The sequence below is a fragment of the Rhinopithecus roxellana genome, chromosome 9 (genome assembly GCF_007565055.1).
Source record: "Rhinopithecus roxellana isolate Shanxi Qingling chromosome 9, ASM756505v1, whole genome shotgun sequence".
Lineage (NCBI taxonomy): Eukaryota > Metazoa > Chordata > Mammalia > Primates > Cercopithecidae > Rhinopithecus > Rhinopithecus roxellana.
Window position 1 is genome coordinate 22,429,692 of NC_044557.1, and position 16,829 is coordinate 22,446,520.

The following is a 16,829-nucleotide window of genomic DNA, read 5'->3' on the forward strand; positions in this document are numbered from 1 at the left end:
TGCGGGGCTCCCCACCGGACACGGGGACTCTTCTTATTTGGAGTCCAGTCTGTCTTGTTTTAAATATCCGGAAGCTGACCTGCCCCTAGAGCAGCAACGAGCACGCCTCTCCCCCTCCCCTCCCCACTGTCACACATTTGCTGTGAGCCGACAGTATGTGTGATGTGGAGGTCGAGCTAAGGCAGGTGACCAGGGGAAGCGACCCTGAGATTGTCCAGGACCGCACACTCTGGTCTGACGTCTGGTGGTGCTGGGCCTGAAAGGCCACAGACCTGAGGCTGGAGTGCCCCGAGGGAGCCAGTCCACCTCCCCATGCTCTAGACAACTCTGGTAGTCCCAAGTCAGCCTGGGTGAGCCAAGGTCCCTTCTAGAGTCAATCCCAGAAATCATCCAACATCCATCCCTGAGCCAGGACTCCGGGGTGATTTACCAGCCTTCATTCGGTCCAAACCCTCGCCTCCAAACATCGCTGATTCTGACTTACTGGGACCAAACTCTTCTTTTCATGACAACACTAAGTGGCACGCGACAACAAAACACACCCCACGCGGGCCACTGTCCTTGGCAGAGGCAGACATTTGTTATTAGAAACAAGTAGATGAAAAGCAAGATGCAATGTTTTTAAACCACTATTTACAAGGTTTTATATTTCACAATTTCTCTCACACACTGAAAACTCTCGATAGGGGGTTGGGGGAAAGAGAATGAAAAATGAACTCAAAGCATGATAAGCTTTCCATGGTGGGAATGGCAATGGAAGTTATAATGATAAGAAATAACAAAGCTTTCAAACACCCAACAGACAGGCTGCAGAATTTCATCATCCTCTGCAGCAGCCTTGGCATCTCCAGGAGAAAGGACCTGAGGCTTCCCCATCACAGGAGGCCTCTGCCACACCCAGACCAGCATCCCAGGCTCCACCTGGGAACAGCCCCCACCCACCTGACTCTAAAACATCACATTACTTTTGACTCTGGAAAGGCCAGGGATCCAAAGTCTGATGTTTTGCATAAAAGTGAAGCTGAAGATTTTAAAATATACAGTAACTGACTTTATCATGGATATATCTGTGCATTTCATGCCTACTAAATGACACAGGAAAAAGTTTTAAAGCCTTGTCATATTTCCCTTAGCCACCAAATGAGGGAATTGAGTGTTTGACAGAAGTTCCAAGTTAACCCTCTACTCACTTTTTATTTTTATTTTTTAAATTGTGGGTCAGAGCCTTTCCAGTGGATGTGACTGGGCTTCTGTGGCCCCGAGTGTACAGAAGCCTTTAACACTCAGCTCTCAGAGTCATGGGTTGGGATCGTGGGAGCAGACCTGGGCTGGGCTCTGACCCAAAGGCACACCCCTGGGGTTGGCAGTGTCCCGTGTTCCCCGAGGCTGACTCGTTTTCTAGCCAATTTGCCTCTTTCTGCTGAAAACAGACCTCGCAATCAAAGCTCCAGTTAATTCAGAGTCCCCATTAATAGGGGTCAGGTGTTTACCACATTTTCCTTATTCTTTCCAATTAGACCATCGAAAAATATTACATCAATGCTGGCTTTCACTAATTCCATTCCAAACAGTCAACAAATGACAGACTCAAGGGCCCCGCTTTGCCGCGTGTTTAAAACACATGAGACTTGTGCGGAAAGTGAAATAAGCAACAATGGTGAACATCACTCATGGCCAGCAAAGGCCCCACACACTCTCAGGCTGAGCCACCGACAGTCGGGAACGGCTTCCCAGATCCGACTCAGCCAAGGCTCATTGGCACCTTGGGTTCATGCACTTAAAGCCAATAAGCCTGTATCAGCCTCTGTTACCTTGCAGAGACTGATGGAAATTTATCGATCCAGAACAAAAAAAATAAAGACAATATTGCAATTTGACGGTAAAGCTAGTTCTTCTTCAGAGATGAGCGGCTCAGTCCTAACGCTCACCCTGCACTTTGCTTCCATTATTTTATTGACGTTTATATCAAACAGCACACAGAAAGGGTCCTCAATGTTCAAGGTTCTCTTCAACGCGTTTCATGGCAGATTGTCACCAGCCACATACCTGTGAGCCGCGTGGCCCCCGCCCACCCCAGGCAGCATGTCAGATACTCACCTTCCGGCTCCCCGCAGAGCGTGCACTGCGACTCTGAAAACAGAGACAGAGAGAAGCGGTTACACCCACAGGGTCTCAACCATGCAGTTAAAAAGATTCAACAGCAGCAACAACAAAAGTACAACTTTGAGATGATGCCACTCGACCACCAGAGCCGGTGGACCCTCCGTAAACAAAGCCAGCTCCGACCTTGCACATCAGCAACTTTTATTTCAAAAGCTACCCTTGGCAAATGTTTTACAGATTATATTTTTACTTTTGAGAATTAAAAAAAAAATTATTTTTAAATTTCTGGGATACATGTGCAGAACGTGCAGGTCTGTTACACAGGTATACATGTGCCATGGTGGTTTGCTGCACCCATCAATCCATCATCTAGGTTTTAAGCCCCGCATGCATTAGGTATTTGTTCTAATGCTCTCCCTCCCCTCGTCACCTCCCCCACCCCCCAATAGGCCCTGGTGTGTGATGTTCCCCTCTGTGTCCACGTGTTCTCATTGTTCAACTCCCACTTATGTGTGAGAACACTGTGGTGTTTGGTAATAACAACCTCTCTGTCATATGCACACAGCAAATATAGCTTTTTAACTGTATATGGCTGAACACAAATTACTTAGATGAAACAAGAATGGTATATTTTATTCCAGTTGCAATACTGAAACCTTGACTTTGGCTACAGCTCTGTTACATCTCGTTTCAGGCACAAGTTATGAGCAAATGTGTATTATCTTTCCAGAAAACACGAAAATCCATGGGTAGGGATTGAGTCCCCTGGACGTAGGTCCCTGAGTGACTATGAACTGGGCTCTGTCTGCAGAACAGACACAGACACTTTGGGAGCATTTACAGCTGATCCTCACACAAGGAAGCTGTAGCAAGTGCACAGAAACACAAGTGCAAGATCTTCGTGGGAAAGAATTCAGACTTGGGGGCCAGGTGGGCCCAGGTTCAAAGCCAGCTTCCATCCACTTTCCTGAGAACATGCGGGAAGGTGACCTAACCCCCAGCCCTGAACTAGTGTCGAGAACCCTGAGCCCACAAGGGTGGGAGGGGGAATGAGCAGGTGTGTCAGATATTAAGGCTGCAGGGACAGCGCTGGCCTGCATAGGCCCTCAGAAAGACACTGGCTCCTCTGCACCAGCCATAGAGGCACACACTCTGCCATCCCATGTGACAGCCCAGGGCCCACAGAGGAGACGCCACGTGATGCCATCTGGCCTGAGCCTTGAAGGACAAGCAGGATTTTAAATAGGAATCTGGGGAGGGAGCACAGACATCCCAGGAAGGGCATGGACAAGGTGGACAGGCAGGGGACAGGCAGGGGACAGCAGCAGCATCTGCCCGGAGGGATGGGGCAGGGTGGGGGGCAGGCAGGGAGGTGAGCGGAGGGCGTTCAGGAGGGAGCAGAACATTGAAAAGGGAGTTGAGGTGTTGTTCAAAATAAAAATTAGGAGGCAACAAGGGATTTTGAGGCAGAGCCTCACAGGCTTTCAAGGTTCCCCTGGAAGGTGACCTTGGTGGCTGGGCGGGACGGGGACACAGCCCATGCAGGGCCCGCGTGTTTGTGAGCCGTCGGGCTCTGTGGGCGAGTGGGAGAGGGTTCTGGTGGAAAGGAAAGAACATGAATCGTCCTTTAAAACTGTGACTGAGCTCTACTGAGCTCTCCCGACTTCGGGGAGACAGAGTCACACGCCTCGGGGTAGACACTTCTGACTGCACCTGCCTTCAAGGGCACTGGTGGAGGGGAGGGGAGAGAAGACGTCGGGGCTGCAGGACAGGACCTGAAGGAGCAGCCCTCGGATGCAGGAGCCCTGGGCCCAGGGCCACACTGCTCTGCATGAGAGGAATGGGACAGGCCGTGGTCCACACACGGGGCCACCTCCGTCCCAGCTACCACCATCCGCAAAGCCTGTGAAGGGAGGCGGGGCTCCTGTCACCGAGGGGACATGGGGCAGCCAGCTCAGGCTCAGGCCATCCCATCGTTGCTGTCACTGAAGCAGACCCTCAGGTTTAGTTAACCTGGAAATGCAGGCACCACTCCTTCACAAATTCTGCAGAAAGTGGGAAGCAGAGGGCCTCTCGCTGGGGAACAGAGGGCCCACAGTCAGTTTTCCCTCGGTCTCCAAGGCGAGACTCTCCATGCTGGCATCTGACTGCAGGAGGCGCGGGCACGACTGTGTCCCTGTGCACACACACAGTGCCCGGGCAGGAGACGACACACACAGCACCTGGACAGGAGAGGTAGGACCAGAGGGCCAGAGAGTGAGGCCCACGGAGGAAAAGTCAGGAGCAGGCTTTGTGGGAATACAGTGAAACGCATGGGCCAGGGAAGCTAAAATCCAAAAGTCAAAACTCTGCACACTCACTCGGCCCCCGAAACTCAAAAGGGATTTTTCCTCTCGTCCTGAGAAGAGCTAAGGCAGGAGGCTCCCGGGAAGGACGTCACTGAGTCATACAGACAAAAAACCGCTTTAAATAAGAGCACGAGGCCCTGAAAGTCTATTTTAGAGTCAACAGGCGAGAAGCCATCTTAAGCCATAGATCACTTTATCTTCCCCAAACAAAAAGTCAATGCTGCCAATGATCGCCCCCACGGTACGTTCATGAGAGCCACTCCCAAACTAGAGGCCCCGAGGAGGCGCACGACATCGGAGCCCACTTCATCTTACTTAATCAAGACGTTCCTAAATGTGACCACCGAGACCTTGGCAGGACACTCAGGAACATGGAGTGAACACATGTGTCAGGAACTGTGGGATCCGCTCCGGCCTCCCACGTGGAGACCATGAGGCCTTGATGGACCCATCAGAGGCCACACGATGGGGACAGAGCAGACTCCTGGATGTGCCCAGGTTTCCCCCAGAGCAGGGCAGACGCCAGCTTCACCATGGTGCCTGTAGGAGGCACTGATTTCAGGGTAGGGAGAGGCCGACTGAGACCCGCAAGGCTGGGATCTGTGACCAGCCCTCAGCACTGAGTCTGCAGGCACACCAGGTTCAAACTGGCCCCCCTGGGCATGGCTGTCCCCACTCCGTGCCCCCAGGAGGGACTGGAAGCCTCATGGGCGGCTCATTCAGATGTGGATCAGAACGGCGGTTCCGCACCTCTTGTCCAACGTGAACCAAAATGTGCTTCGAAACTGACCACAGATTCAAGGCTTTCCTCAGAGTTCATCTTCGTCACAGGTCACGTATGTTTAAAATCACCCAGCAAGCTGAACACACAGCAAGTTACTAACAGCAGCATGGACCCTTTCAATGAATTCTTCCCCAAGGAACACCCATTAAAAAAATATTCACAATGTAGAGAATTAACCTCGATACACTGTGGATTCATCATCATTAGTGCTGAGTCTCATTTAAATTAGAAGACGGCACTGATCTATGCTAATTGACACAGACGGAGAAATCTGCCTGATGGTTTTGTATACGTGAATCCGTACTTGCACCACGTGCGGCCCAGTGAGAACTGGCTCATTCCCCAAGCTCCAGACGTGAACAGCCAAAGCCCAGCCCAGTGTTTTCTGGCACAAGGTGTCTTATTTTAATCTCCTAGAAAAGAGGAAACTGCAGCATCTCCTGTGCAAATTCATAGAGCATGTTATCTATGGAGGCCACTCTAAATTTATGCACATATTTCTGGAGAGGCAGCTTTGAGGTCTGGGAAGCCGAGCACACACTCTCTCTGGCTTCTGCATGGAGTCGGCCTCCGCAGTAACCGCCCTCCCTCCTGACACCAACCCGGGGAGGGGTGCGCAGTAGCAGCCGAAGGAGCCGGGAGATAAAGAAGCCCTGGCAGCTCTCCTGGAGCCCCGGGAAGAAACGGCACGCACAGGAACCACTCAGCTGCTGCAGCCGTGCATGGTGGACACAGCCCGGGCCCTCGGCCAGAGCTCCTCAGGGCGAGGCCGAGCTCAGCATTGCTGGGGACAGGTACCGCTTTTCTGAGGCTGGTTCCAACTCAGCCATGAACGCAAAGAGCGTCTGTGCTCCTTCTATAGGAAGCCATGCGGGGACAGGCCCGGGCGTGGGCGGCGTTTGCCGTGGGCCGTGCAGCACAGGCAGCGGAGGGACAGCGGGATGAGGGCTGGCGCTGGGAGGCCTGGTGCTGGGAGGCCCGTGGGGTGCCTAGATGTGAGGCCCAGCACCAGACTGCTGTGACAATTGCATTAATTTGCTGCCTCCCCCGTCCTCTGTCCTCCTCTGCCTCCCTCCAGCTGCGACAGTGACTAAGAGACAGGGAGAGAAAACCGCCAACGTCTTTCCTCTTCCAAGTCTCCGAGCACATGGCAGGATCCTCTGCTGTGCTCATCAAGAAAGACTCCATGTCAGCAGCCACCTGGAGGCACCGTGTCCAGCCACGCTTCAACAGGAGCTCTAGACAACAGCAGGTCTGCCAGGCCGCCATGGCCACTGCCCAGCCATGGCACCCGGCGGCCTCGCTAGCACTTCTCACACAGCAGAGAGCACGAAACTATGACCTTTTATCAAGATTATGTGAATAGGCACTCATGCATGCAAGCACTTGACAGAACACAACCGTGTGACACCATGACCCAGGGCGTGACTGTGAGACAACACACACACCATGTGACATCACCACAGTGTGACATGACATGACTGTGACACCATGACCCAGGACAACACAACACACCACTGTGACAACACCACAGTGTGACAAGTGTGACATGACTGTGACACCCAGGACAACATGACTATGAGAAAACACAACAGGCCCACGTGACAACATAACAGTGTGACCACACAGTACTGTGACGTGGCTACAGGACACATGACCTAAGACAACATGATGTGAGAATATGCAACATGCCTACAGGACACGGCCATGCGACGTGTGATAATTGACGTGACGATGGGACACGATCCTAGGACAAGATGACAACGTGATGGCATGACAACCTGGCCACACAGCTGTATGACACGAGGACATGTCTCCACGATCACATGACTGTGTTCCAACATGACCTGACACAGAGGCCAAAAACCCCACTCATCGTCAACTGAGTGATGCTTAAATGATAATTCAGCCAGGCCCCGTGGCTTGTGCCTGTAATCCCAGCACTCTGGGAGGTCGAAGTGGGATCACTTAGGCCTGGGAATCTGAGGCTGCAGTGAGCCAACATACACCAGTGCACTCCAGCCTGGGGACAAAGAGAGACCTTGTCTCAAAAATAAATAAATAAGTAAATATAATTTGTGGATGCTATGGAATCTTATCTGCTCAAATAGAAAAGTACCAAACATGAAAAAACAGAGCAAAAGGTAAAACACTATCTCATTTTTATTTTTGGATGTGTATTCTTTAATACTGACTTAATATTCATAGAAAACCTACTTTGTGTCAGGTACTACGCTAGGAGATAGTCATTGATAATATTCTAATAACAATAGTCATGTATATTTATAAATGCTAAGTAACAGCCCAGAATGACAGTAAATTTTTAGAAGTTATTTCTCAGGGAGAAATTGTGGTAACAATATTGCTGGTTGCATGGGTTAGGGAAGGGAGACAAGAATACAGAATAACATTCTTGTGAACATGGGTTTCTAATTTGAAAACCAATGTTTAAACTGCAAATAGTTGATGTATAAAGAAAAAATACCCGTAGCACAAAGCCAACCCCTAAATATTCACCCAGATTTCACGACTGCACAACGCACCCACGTCACACAACTGTTCTTATATCCCTTAAATTTGTACAAATGAAGACAACACAACAAAGCCGCCTGCTGGCACAGTTTCTCAGAGCATCGTCCCATCATTACCTGACGCCTGACTGTAATCAGGAAGCACGTTGACATAAGTATGCTCCAATGTTAATTAATAAATCATGTGTAGGATAGTTCCTTCAATTACATATTGCATTCAAATTCAATTCTCATTCAATTTTTTTTTTTAATGACGTGAAAAAACATGAAGGCAAACCCAGGAGTGACTGGCTTTAATAAAGCAACGAACTGTAGGGAACAACCGTGAAAGTCAGATGCACAGACAGGGAGGGCACGTGTCTTCTCTTTGCCTGAAGCTATTGCTTCTGGTCCGAGATAACTACCTGCTCAGGACCCTCATGTGAGCACCACCAAGCTCTCATGGCCAGACGGACGCATGGGTGCTCAGCTATCCTCAGAGGAGACATTCATTCACTCCCTTCTTCCTTCAGCGAACATGAACGAACATCTACCACGGTCCTAGTGTTGCTCCACGTGCTGGGGCCGCCTGCGATCAACACAGCATGTCTCTGGCTCCCAGAGCTTTCATTCTGGAGCCCCTGACGCCTGCAGCTGTGGCAGGAGGAAGTGCACGGTGTGCAGACCCAGGGCTCGAGCTGCTCTGGAGACAAACTGAGCTCATGGCTCAGCCTCTCCGCTAGCCATTGTCACGTCCTGAAATGCCGTATCTGACTTTCGGATGTTTCTGAGGGAGCAGATTTATCTTCAGAGTAAGCTTAGCCTAAGAAAGACGGCCAGGCATGGTGGCTCACGCCTGTAATCCCAGCACTTTGGGAGGCCAAGGCAGGCAGATCTCAAGGTCAGAAGTTCGAGACCAGCCTGGCCAATACGGTGAACCCCCATCTCTACTAAAAAGACAAAAATTAGCCGGGCGTGGCAGCGTGCACCTGTAGTCCCAGCTACTTGGGACATGAGGCGGAAGAATCACTTGAACCCGGGAGGCAGGGGTTGCAGTGAGCCAAGATTGCGCCACTGCACTCCAGCCTAGGTGACAGAGCAAGACTGTCTCAAAAAAAAGAAAATAAAGTTAAATAACTTATTTTAAACCGCTAAGGAAAAACAAGGTCTTGGTATTATTCAACCCAAACGTGCTCACTGCCTAACGGATGTGCACCCAGGGTTAACAACTAGCTAAAAAGTAAATGGCCCACCCTGGATAACCAATAGTTTATTTTGATATCCGTTTAATCTATGAAACTCAATGCTGCTCTTGACTCCAGTCTTACCAACTCCATGACAGCTGTGTGTGAATAATCAGCTTGTTTACGTCTTTCATTCAGTTCAGGAAAAGATGCCCAAAGAAAGGAAGTGATTTGCCTCTGGTCAGCCATTCAGTCATATAAGGAATTATTCTAGTTTCGTTTTTAACAATTTTCAAAATATTTCATCAAGCAGAAGATTGTTCGGTGCAATCTCTTTCCTAGCTTTTTATGTGCACACGAGAAATACATAAGAGCAGAGGAATAGAAGAAAGTCGTGTTTAGGCCTCAGTAGTTATGAAACGCCTGAAGAGACGACATCAGGAACCAGATGGGTGGCACACTGCCGGCGAACTCCACTCACGGGCAAACGAGGGGCCCGAGACGCTCGCTCATGCAGGCTGAGACTTTCCCGTGGGACGCACAGGCAGGCCCAGTGGCCCATTTCTGAGTCTGCCATTCTGCTCCTGAAATGTGCTCCCAACGCTCAGAGTACTGAGCCTGTGGAGTTCTTGCCATTCTCTTCTCTCCAGCAATGAAGCAGGCAAGGGTAGGGCGGTGCCTTCTCATTAATCCAGCCACCCTCCTGGGGCGGCGTGTAGGACGCTCGTGTTCAACTCCATTTCTGGTGTTCTCAGCCTCTGTCCCAGCTGAGTCTCTTCAATGCCACAGCAGCAAAAATGGCCTCTCTCCTAAACACGGATGTCCCCAGGGTCCTGCTCTCGCACTGTGGCTGAGCTCAGTCTTCACGGCCTCTCTGGGAAATTCATCCGATGTCAAGGTTTTCACCTCCACTTATTTATGCCAAAGGTGTCCTCAAGCTTCAGAGGCATAGAGCCAAATACCCGGTGACTGCGTGCAGGTCCCATCTCCACCACTCCACTGAAGACACCTCTTCCCACCGTCTGGACCCAGAAGCCTCCTCCACTCACCTTTCTCCACTTAGTCAACCTCATCGTCCACTTCCACCTTCGGGGCATCCTCCACTCCCTCTCTGCTCTGCCTAGCCCTCCTGAGCTTGGCTGTTACCCAGACTGGCACTGCCTCCCACACAAATCTCAAAGGTCTTCCCAGCCACCGACATGGGCCATCACTCCCACACTGATCTCAAAGGTCTGGCCGGCCACCGACATGGGCCATCACTCCCACGCTGATCTCAAAGGTCTGGCCGGCCACCAACGTGGGCCATCAGACTCACACACTGATCTCAAAGGTCTGGCCAGCCACCAACGTGGGCCATCACTCCCACACAGATCTCAAAGGTCTTCCCGGCCACCAATGTGGGCCATCAGACCCCCACACTGATCTCAAAGGTCTGGCTGGCCACTGATGTGGGCCATCACTCCCACGCTGATCTCAAAGGTCTGGCCGGCCACCGACGTGGGCCATGAGACTCATACAAGCGTCTGCACCAGCGTCAGGGCACGTGCCTTGTGTGGTGATGCCACACACATCCCCAGTGGTTCATGCTCAACCTCCAGGAGTCCTTCAATTACAAATCCTTCCAATTCCATCTCCATTGTGTGAAAGCAGATGCAACGGTCTTCACTAAACTTGGGTGGTAGGTTTAGGATTTCCTAGTAGTATCTTAAGCATTGTGCATCTCAATAAAAACACAGTATTTAATTTTTCAACCTGATGCAGAAGAGCACGATGAATTCCCAAATCCAAGGGCTCTGTGCTGCTCCCCTCAGGGACAGGAGGCTGGGGAGACACACTGAGGAGAAGGCCCCTGTGCTCTCAGCAGCCACGGAGGGCAGGAGGCCCTGGTGGAGGGAAAGACGCCCAGCAGGAGATGGGAAAGCAGCTAGGGCCTCCAAAAGCACCATGGCTTTAAATTCACATTCCTGAATAGAACTGTGAATAGTGGGAAATTCGTTTATATGTGTCCAGACCGACTGCAAGTTTCTACAAGTCTACTATTTTATGGCTACATTCTCGCCTTAATTTATTACTTTTGTCTGGGCCAATTGCCCACATCTTGAATATTAAATTGACCAAGCGCTATGGAGTAATTACAAAACATTCAGAAGATACCTATGGGAGTCCTATTCATGACACATTTAAGATATTTAGAAACCAAATGGCTTCATTTGAATTAAAAGGTAGACACTGATAGTACATAAAGAGCAGGAACAATTATCAACATGAAATTTGGATGTGGAAGTGGAAAGAGTTCTTCCTCAATAGATGCATTTCCTGAACACTGAGGTCTTCCCTGCTTGTCAGGCACAGGAGGCGCCTCTGTCCTCCCCACGGTGGTCACACTGGGACCACCCACCCTCGGAGCTCAACCACACCAGGGTCCCATGCGCCTCGGGGTCTCCATGTCTGCCTCTGCCCCCCCCCCTTTTTTTTCCTGGAAAACTACTCTTCATTGCTTTTTTAAAAGTGATTTATTCCTAACAGCTTTATTCAGATATCATCCACACGCCATCTGATTCTCGCACTGGAAGTGCACAGCTCAATAGCATCCTCACGGAGCTGTGCAGCCGTCCTCACGATCAATCGCAGAACACTCGTCACTCCAAAAATAAACACAGGCCCTTTGGCAGCCAACCCTCATTTCCGTGCCCCCAGCCCCAGGCCACCACTAATCTACTTTCTGTAGAGATTTGCCTGTTCTGAACACTGCGTCTAAATAGAATCCTGTCCATGGTTTTCATGACCGGCTTCTTTCACTTAGAAAATGTTTCTGAGGTTCGTCTGTGCCGTAGCACGCACTAGTGCTTCATTCCTTTATTGCTAGAGAAGATTCCATTGCATGGATGGACCACAGTGTATTTGTCCACCCCTCCGTTTCCGGATACTTGACCTGGGTTATTTCTCTCTTTGAGTACCATGAATAATGCCTCTGTAAGCAATCAGGTACGAGTGTTTTTAGTGGACATACATTTCATTTCTCTTGGGTATGTACCAAGAAATGGGATGTCTGGTCACACGGTAACTCTATGTTTAAACTTCTGAGGAAGTGTCAGGTGGTCTTCCAAAGTGGCTGCACAATTTTCTATTCCCAACAGTCATGGACGAATGTTCCAATTTCTCCAGGATCTTGCCGGCACTTGTGATTGTCCGTCTCTGCCATTACGGCCATCCTAACGGGTGGGCAATGGTATCTCGCTGTATTTTGATTTGCATTTCCCGGCTGGCCAAGGATGTCCAGTGTCTTCTCGCACCTTCTGTGGGGGAACTGCCTGTTCATGCCCTCTGCCCATCCCTTTCTCGGCTTAGTTGTCTTTTGATGTGTTGTAGGAGTTCTTCTAAATACAAGCCTTTTTTACACATACACTTTGCAAACATTTTACCTTATTATGTGAGTTTACTTCTTATTTTATTGATGGTAACCTCTGAAACACACAAAAACTTTATTTTGTTAAAGCTCCATTGGTTTCTGTTTTTTCTTTTGTTGCTTGTGCTTTGTACTTTGGGTGCCATCTCTGAGAAACCGCTGCTTAATCTAAGGTCACAAAGATGCAAGTCCATGTTGTTTTATAATTTTATCTCTTGCCTTTAGGCCTTTGACCCATTTTGAGTTAGTGTTGTGTAGGGAGCGGGTGGGGCTGAATTTGGCGTGTCTGCCTGTGGGTGTCCAGTTGCCCCAGCGCCATTTGTAGAAATCCTACTCATTCTTTAGATTTGTTGTAAATATCAACCCTTTGGGGAGGCAGCCTCAACCCCTCCATCGTGAGCTAATCATCCCTTCCTCTGTTTCTACGGCACCTCTTTTACAAAACTTTAATCTCATTATATTTTGCCTTCCTCCTCAGGAGCTCACATCTCTGTATTCACACAACCTTCAATGCATGGGCTCAGTCAATAGCGTGTGCTTTCGAGAAAAAATGGTCTATTTATTAAGCACCTCCACAGTGTGACAGAGCCTATGCTGGGCACTAGGGTGCAAAATGAAGTTGTCCAGAAAGGAGACAGGTACGTGCACCTACACATGAACTCCAATTGCATTGCACTCAGAGGCATCGAAGAGCCTCTGGCACGCACAGGAGCCCGCACCTGGGAGCATCTGACACCATCCCTACAGTGGAGTGCAGAGGCTGGGAGCTGGAAGGTAGACCAGGTCACACAGCAGGGACTTGCTTAGTTTCTTTAACAAGAGAACAGATGCTGAGGCACTGGACTTAATCATGTGGAGAGTGAGGTTACTCAGGGGCCTAAAGAAAGGGAGTTATATAAGTAAATGTGGACTCAGGAAGGTTTCTCTGGTGGCAGGGTAGGTGGCCCACCTGAGACAGGAGACAGCAGAGATGAGATGCTCTGTTATTCAGGACTTGAAAGGAGGATTGGGGCGTGACCGAGGCAGTGGTGTGGGCATCAGCAGGCTCCAGCCCCACTGAGTATGGGACGTGGGAACCACGCCAGAGTTGGTTTTCTGAATCCTCTTTAGGGAAGAGGGGTCCAAACAAAATGTGAGGAAACCAGAACATAAAGGATTTTGTAATTTATCATGAGTGAGAAGAGAAAATAAGAGGAAACTAGAATAACATGAAATGACAACAGAACATAAATAACACAATGGCCAAGTTCAGAACATCTCTCCGAGGGGCCAAGTCCAGAACACCTGGCCTCAGATGATAGAGGGTGCAGTCCAGGCAGCTACGCAAGAGGAATGACTGTCGCTCACAAGGGTCTGGGTTTGTAGGTGTGTGCACGTGTGCCTGGCAGCTTTACAGAGGTGCCAAGACCTCGCAGAGCAGAGCTGCACCAGCTCCCGCCTCAGCTCTGCACGGCAGCAGCCCCTTCCCTTGAGGAGCCAAGCAAACCCCAGGGCAGGTGCCTGCAGGTGCTCTGAAGGCCAGGCAGGTCCTCACTCTCCTCGTGTGTCCACTTAATGTGAGCTGCATAAGCACACCCTGCCTTGCCCATGCAGTGCTCACGGTGACCTCCCACAAAGGACAACTATTCAAGCAGTCAGGCAAAGTAAGGCAACATGCGGACGTGAAAACAAAGGAGAGAGCTCGCAAGTTTGCCTGGGGAAAAGATTCAGGAATGGCTCCCCAGAGGAGACGATGCTTGGGATGATATTTGAGGCATCAGAGAAGGTTCTGTCCCTCCATCCACCCATCAATCCATCCACTATCCATCTGTCCATCCATCCATCAATCTATCCATCCACCTGTCCATCTGACCATCCATCCATCCATCCGTCCATTGGTCCGTCCATCCATCCATCCATCCACCTGTCCATCCATCCATCCATCCATCCATCCATCCATCTATCCATCCATCCATCTGACCGTCTGTCCATCCATCCACCCACCCACTCACTGTGGGCCCCTTACCATTAAGGAGGAGAGGGCATGTGAATCAGGGAATCCCAAGAACAAACACACAAGGTCAACAGCAACAAGTGCCACAAAGGAGTGGTGCAGAGGGCTCATGCAAGGGTGGGCCTTGTTCTGCATCGGGGGAGCTTCCTTGGGGAAATGTACCTGAGCAGGATTCAAGAGGAAGTAGGCTGGGTGGGCGCAGCATTCCAGAGATGGGACATTTCATAAGAAACAAGTGAACAAGGTCCGTGGCCAGGGAAGAACAGACAGGCCAAGCCCTTTGCTGCTGACCCCTGGCTGATAACACAGGGCCCTGCCCATTCCATGGCCTTTCTAGCCATGAGCAGGTATCCCCCAAATTCTCCAGAACCCCACCCCTGCCCCGTCACCTGCATCCTCTCATGTCTCTGACAACCAACCCCTCTCCCCACGACCGCCCCTCTTCCACAAACACATCAGGCCTCTCTCAGGCCCTCAGTTCCCGGAGCTCTGCCAACAAATTGGATAAACTAATTAGTGTCTTCGTGTTAATTAATGTTCTGTTGTTTATATAAGCTATGGGATTTCTGTTCCTGACGTGGTCCCTTTAGGTAGGTTTAGCTACAAACAAATTAAATCCCATTACACCAAATTATACTGGAATATCTGCCAATCATCAAAGCAAGTCTACCTGCATGCCATTCCCAGAGCTCCCTCAGAGACCATCTCGTGCCATAAAGGAATGTTTAAGTAGAGGTAGTGCTCATCATTCATGTACCTTGTCATATTAAAACTTCAAGAACGTTTATTAGAAAAGTCATTTTAACAGTGTGACAACTACATTTTTCTCTGCAATACCAAGTTGTGAAAATTAACTCATCAGATTTAAGAGTGTCAGTGCCTCTGAACTTTAAAATTAAACAAGACCAACCTGAAGGTTTCCAGAATTTATTAGTTTTTTTTTTTCACCACTTACATATGTTTTGCTGGTTAAAATCTAAATCATACACTCACCCTGAAAAATTAAAATTATACAGTTAATTCAAGTCATTTCCACTAGTTATAATGGAGTATTTTACAAATGCTTAAGCCCAGTGTGGAGTGAAAAGTCTCTAGAAGCTGACTGGCTTCACCCGGGAGAGAACTGGATCAAAGGGCCCCATACGAAACATGTTCTACTTCCTCTGTAGGGCTACTACCCATATAGGCCTCCGAGAGTAACTGCAGTGACGTCAAGGAAGAAATAACTAATGCCTCAGGGTGTGAGAGCTCCAGACACAGCACTATGTGAGAGAACTACACACAGTGCCATGTGACAGAGAACCAGACACGGTGCCTCGTGAGAGGGAACCAGACACGGCACCACGTGAGAGGGAACCAGACACGCGCCATGTGAGAGAGAAACCAGACACGACGCCAGATGAGAGGGAACCAGACACGGCACCATGTGAGAGGGAACTAGACACGCACCAGGTGAGAGGGCACCACACACGACGCCAGGTAAGAGGGCACCAGACACGCACCACGTGAGAGGGCACCAGACACGCACCAGGTGAAAGGGCACCAGACACGCACCAGGTGAGAGGGAACCAGACACGTACCAGGTGAGAGGGAACCAGACACGGCACCAGGTGAGAGGGAACCAGACACACACCAGGTGAGAGGGAACCAGACATGCCGCCAGGTGAGGGGGAACCAGACATGGTGCCAGGTGAGAGGGCACCAGACACACACCAGGTGAGAGGGAACCAGACACACACCAGGTGAGAGGGAACCAGACACGGCACCAGGTGAGAGGGAACCAGACACGGCACCATGTGAGAGGGAACTAGACACGCGCCATGTGAGAGGGAACTCCTAGACACGGGCCATGGGAGAGGGAACTAGACACAGCGCCACATGACAGGGAACTAGACATGATGCCATGTGAGAGGGAACTCCTAGACACGGGCCATGGGAGAGGGAACTAGACACGGCACCATGGGAAAGGGAACTAGACACGGCACCATGGGAGAGGGAACTCCTCAACACGGCGCTGTGACAGTTAAGTGTTGATCAGTGCAGGTGTCACTCCTGATGTGACGCTGTGAACTCACTCACTCGAGGGCACATGAAAGGCCCCAGTTGCACAACGCAGAGGCAGCTTGTTCCTAACCACCTATGAGTTCCCAGAAAGGGTGTGACGTGCAACAGAATCACTGTCAGTCCAAAGTCAAGCTTGTGGAACAGAATTTTAAGCCTTGTTCTCAATCTGTTCTGGAGATGGGATTATTTGAGTGGTTGTGTCACTGGTTACAGAAGTCCCAGCAGACACGTGCACCACCTATGACAACAGTCACACAGGACTTTCCCCTTCGGAGGCAGGACAAGAAAAGCCTTTTAAACTTAATTCCTCTTTATAGTAATAGGCTACAATGGTGAAGAACTTCTCTTTGATAATTTATTTCTTTAAAAAAGTTAGATGCTCATTTGGTCCTTTCAATAGTGCCGTTACCAGTTACCAACAGACCAGTCAACATGGA

The 16,829-nt window shown here is 50.0% G+C and overlaps 1 protein-coding gene across 1 annotated transcript in view; it reads right to left on the bottom strand.

The window, feature by feature from the left end:
- Positions 1-16,829, bottom strand: part of DLGAP2 (DLG associated protein 2) — a 905,804-nt gene that overhangs the window by 417,470 nt on the left and 471,505 nt on the right. Inside the window, exon 3 of the mRNA XM_030937560.1 lies at positions 2,098-2,130. Coding sequence (XP_030793420.1) covers positions 2,098-2,130 — 33 coding nt within the window. The remainder of the gene's footprint in view (positions 1-2,097; positions 2,131-16,829) is intronic.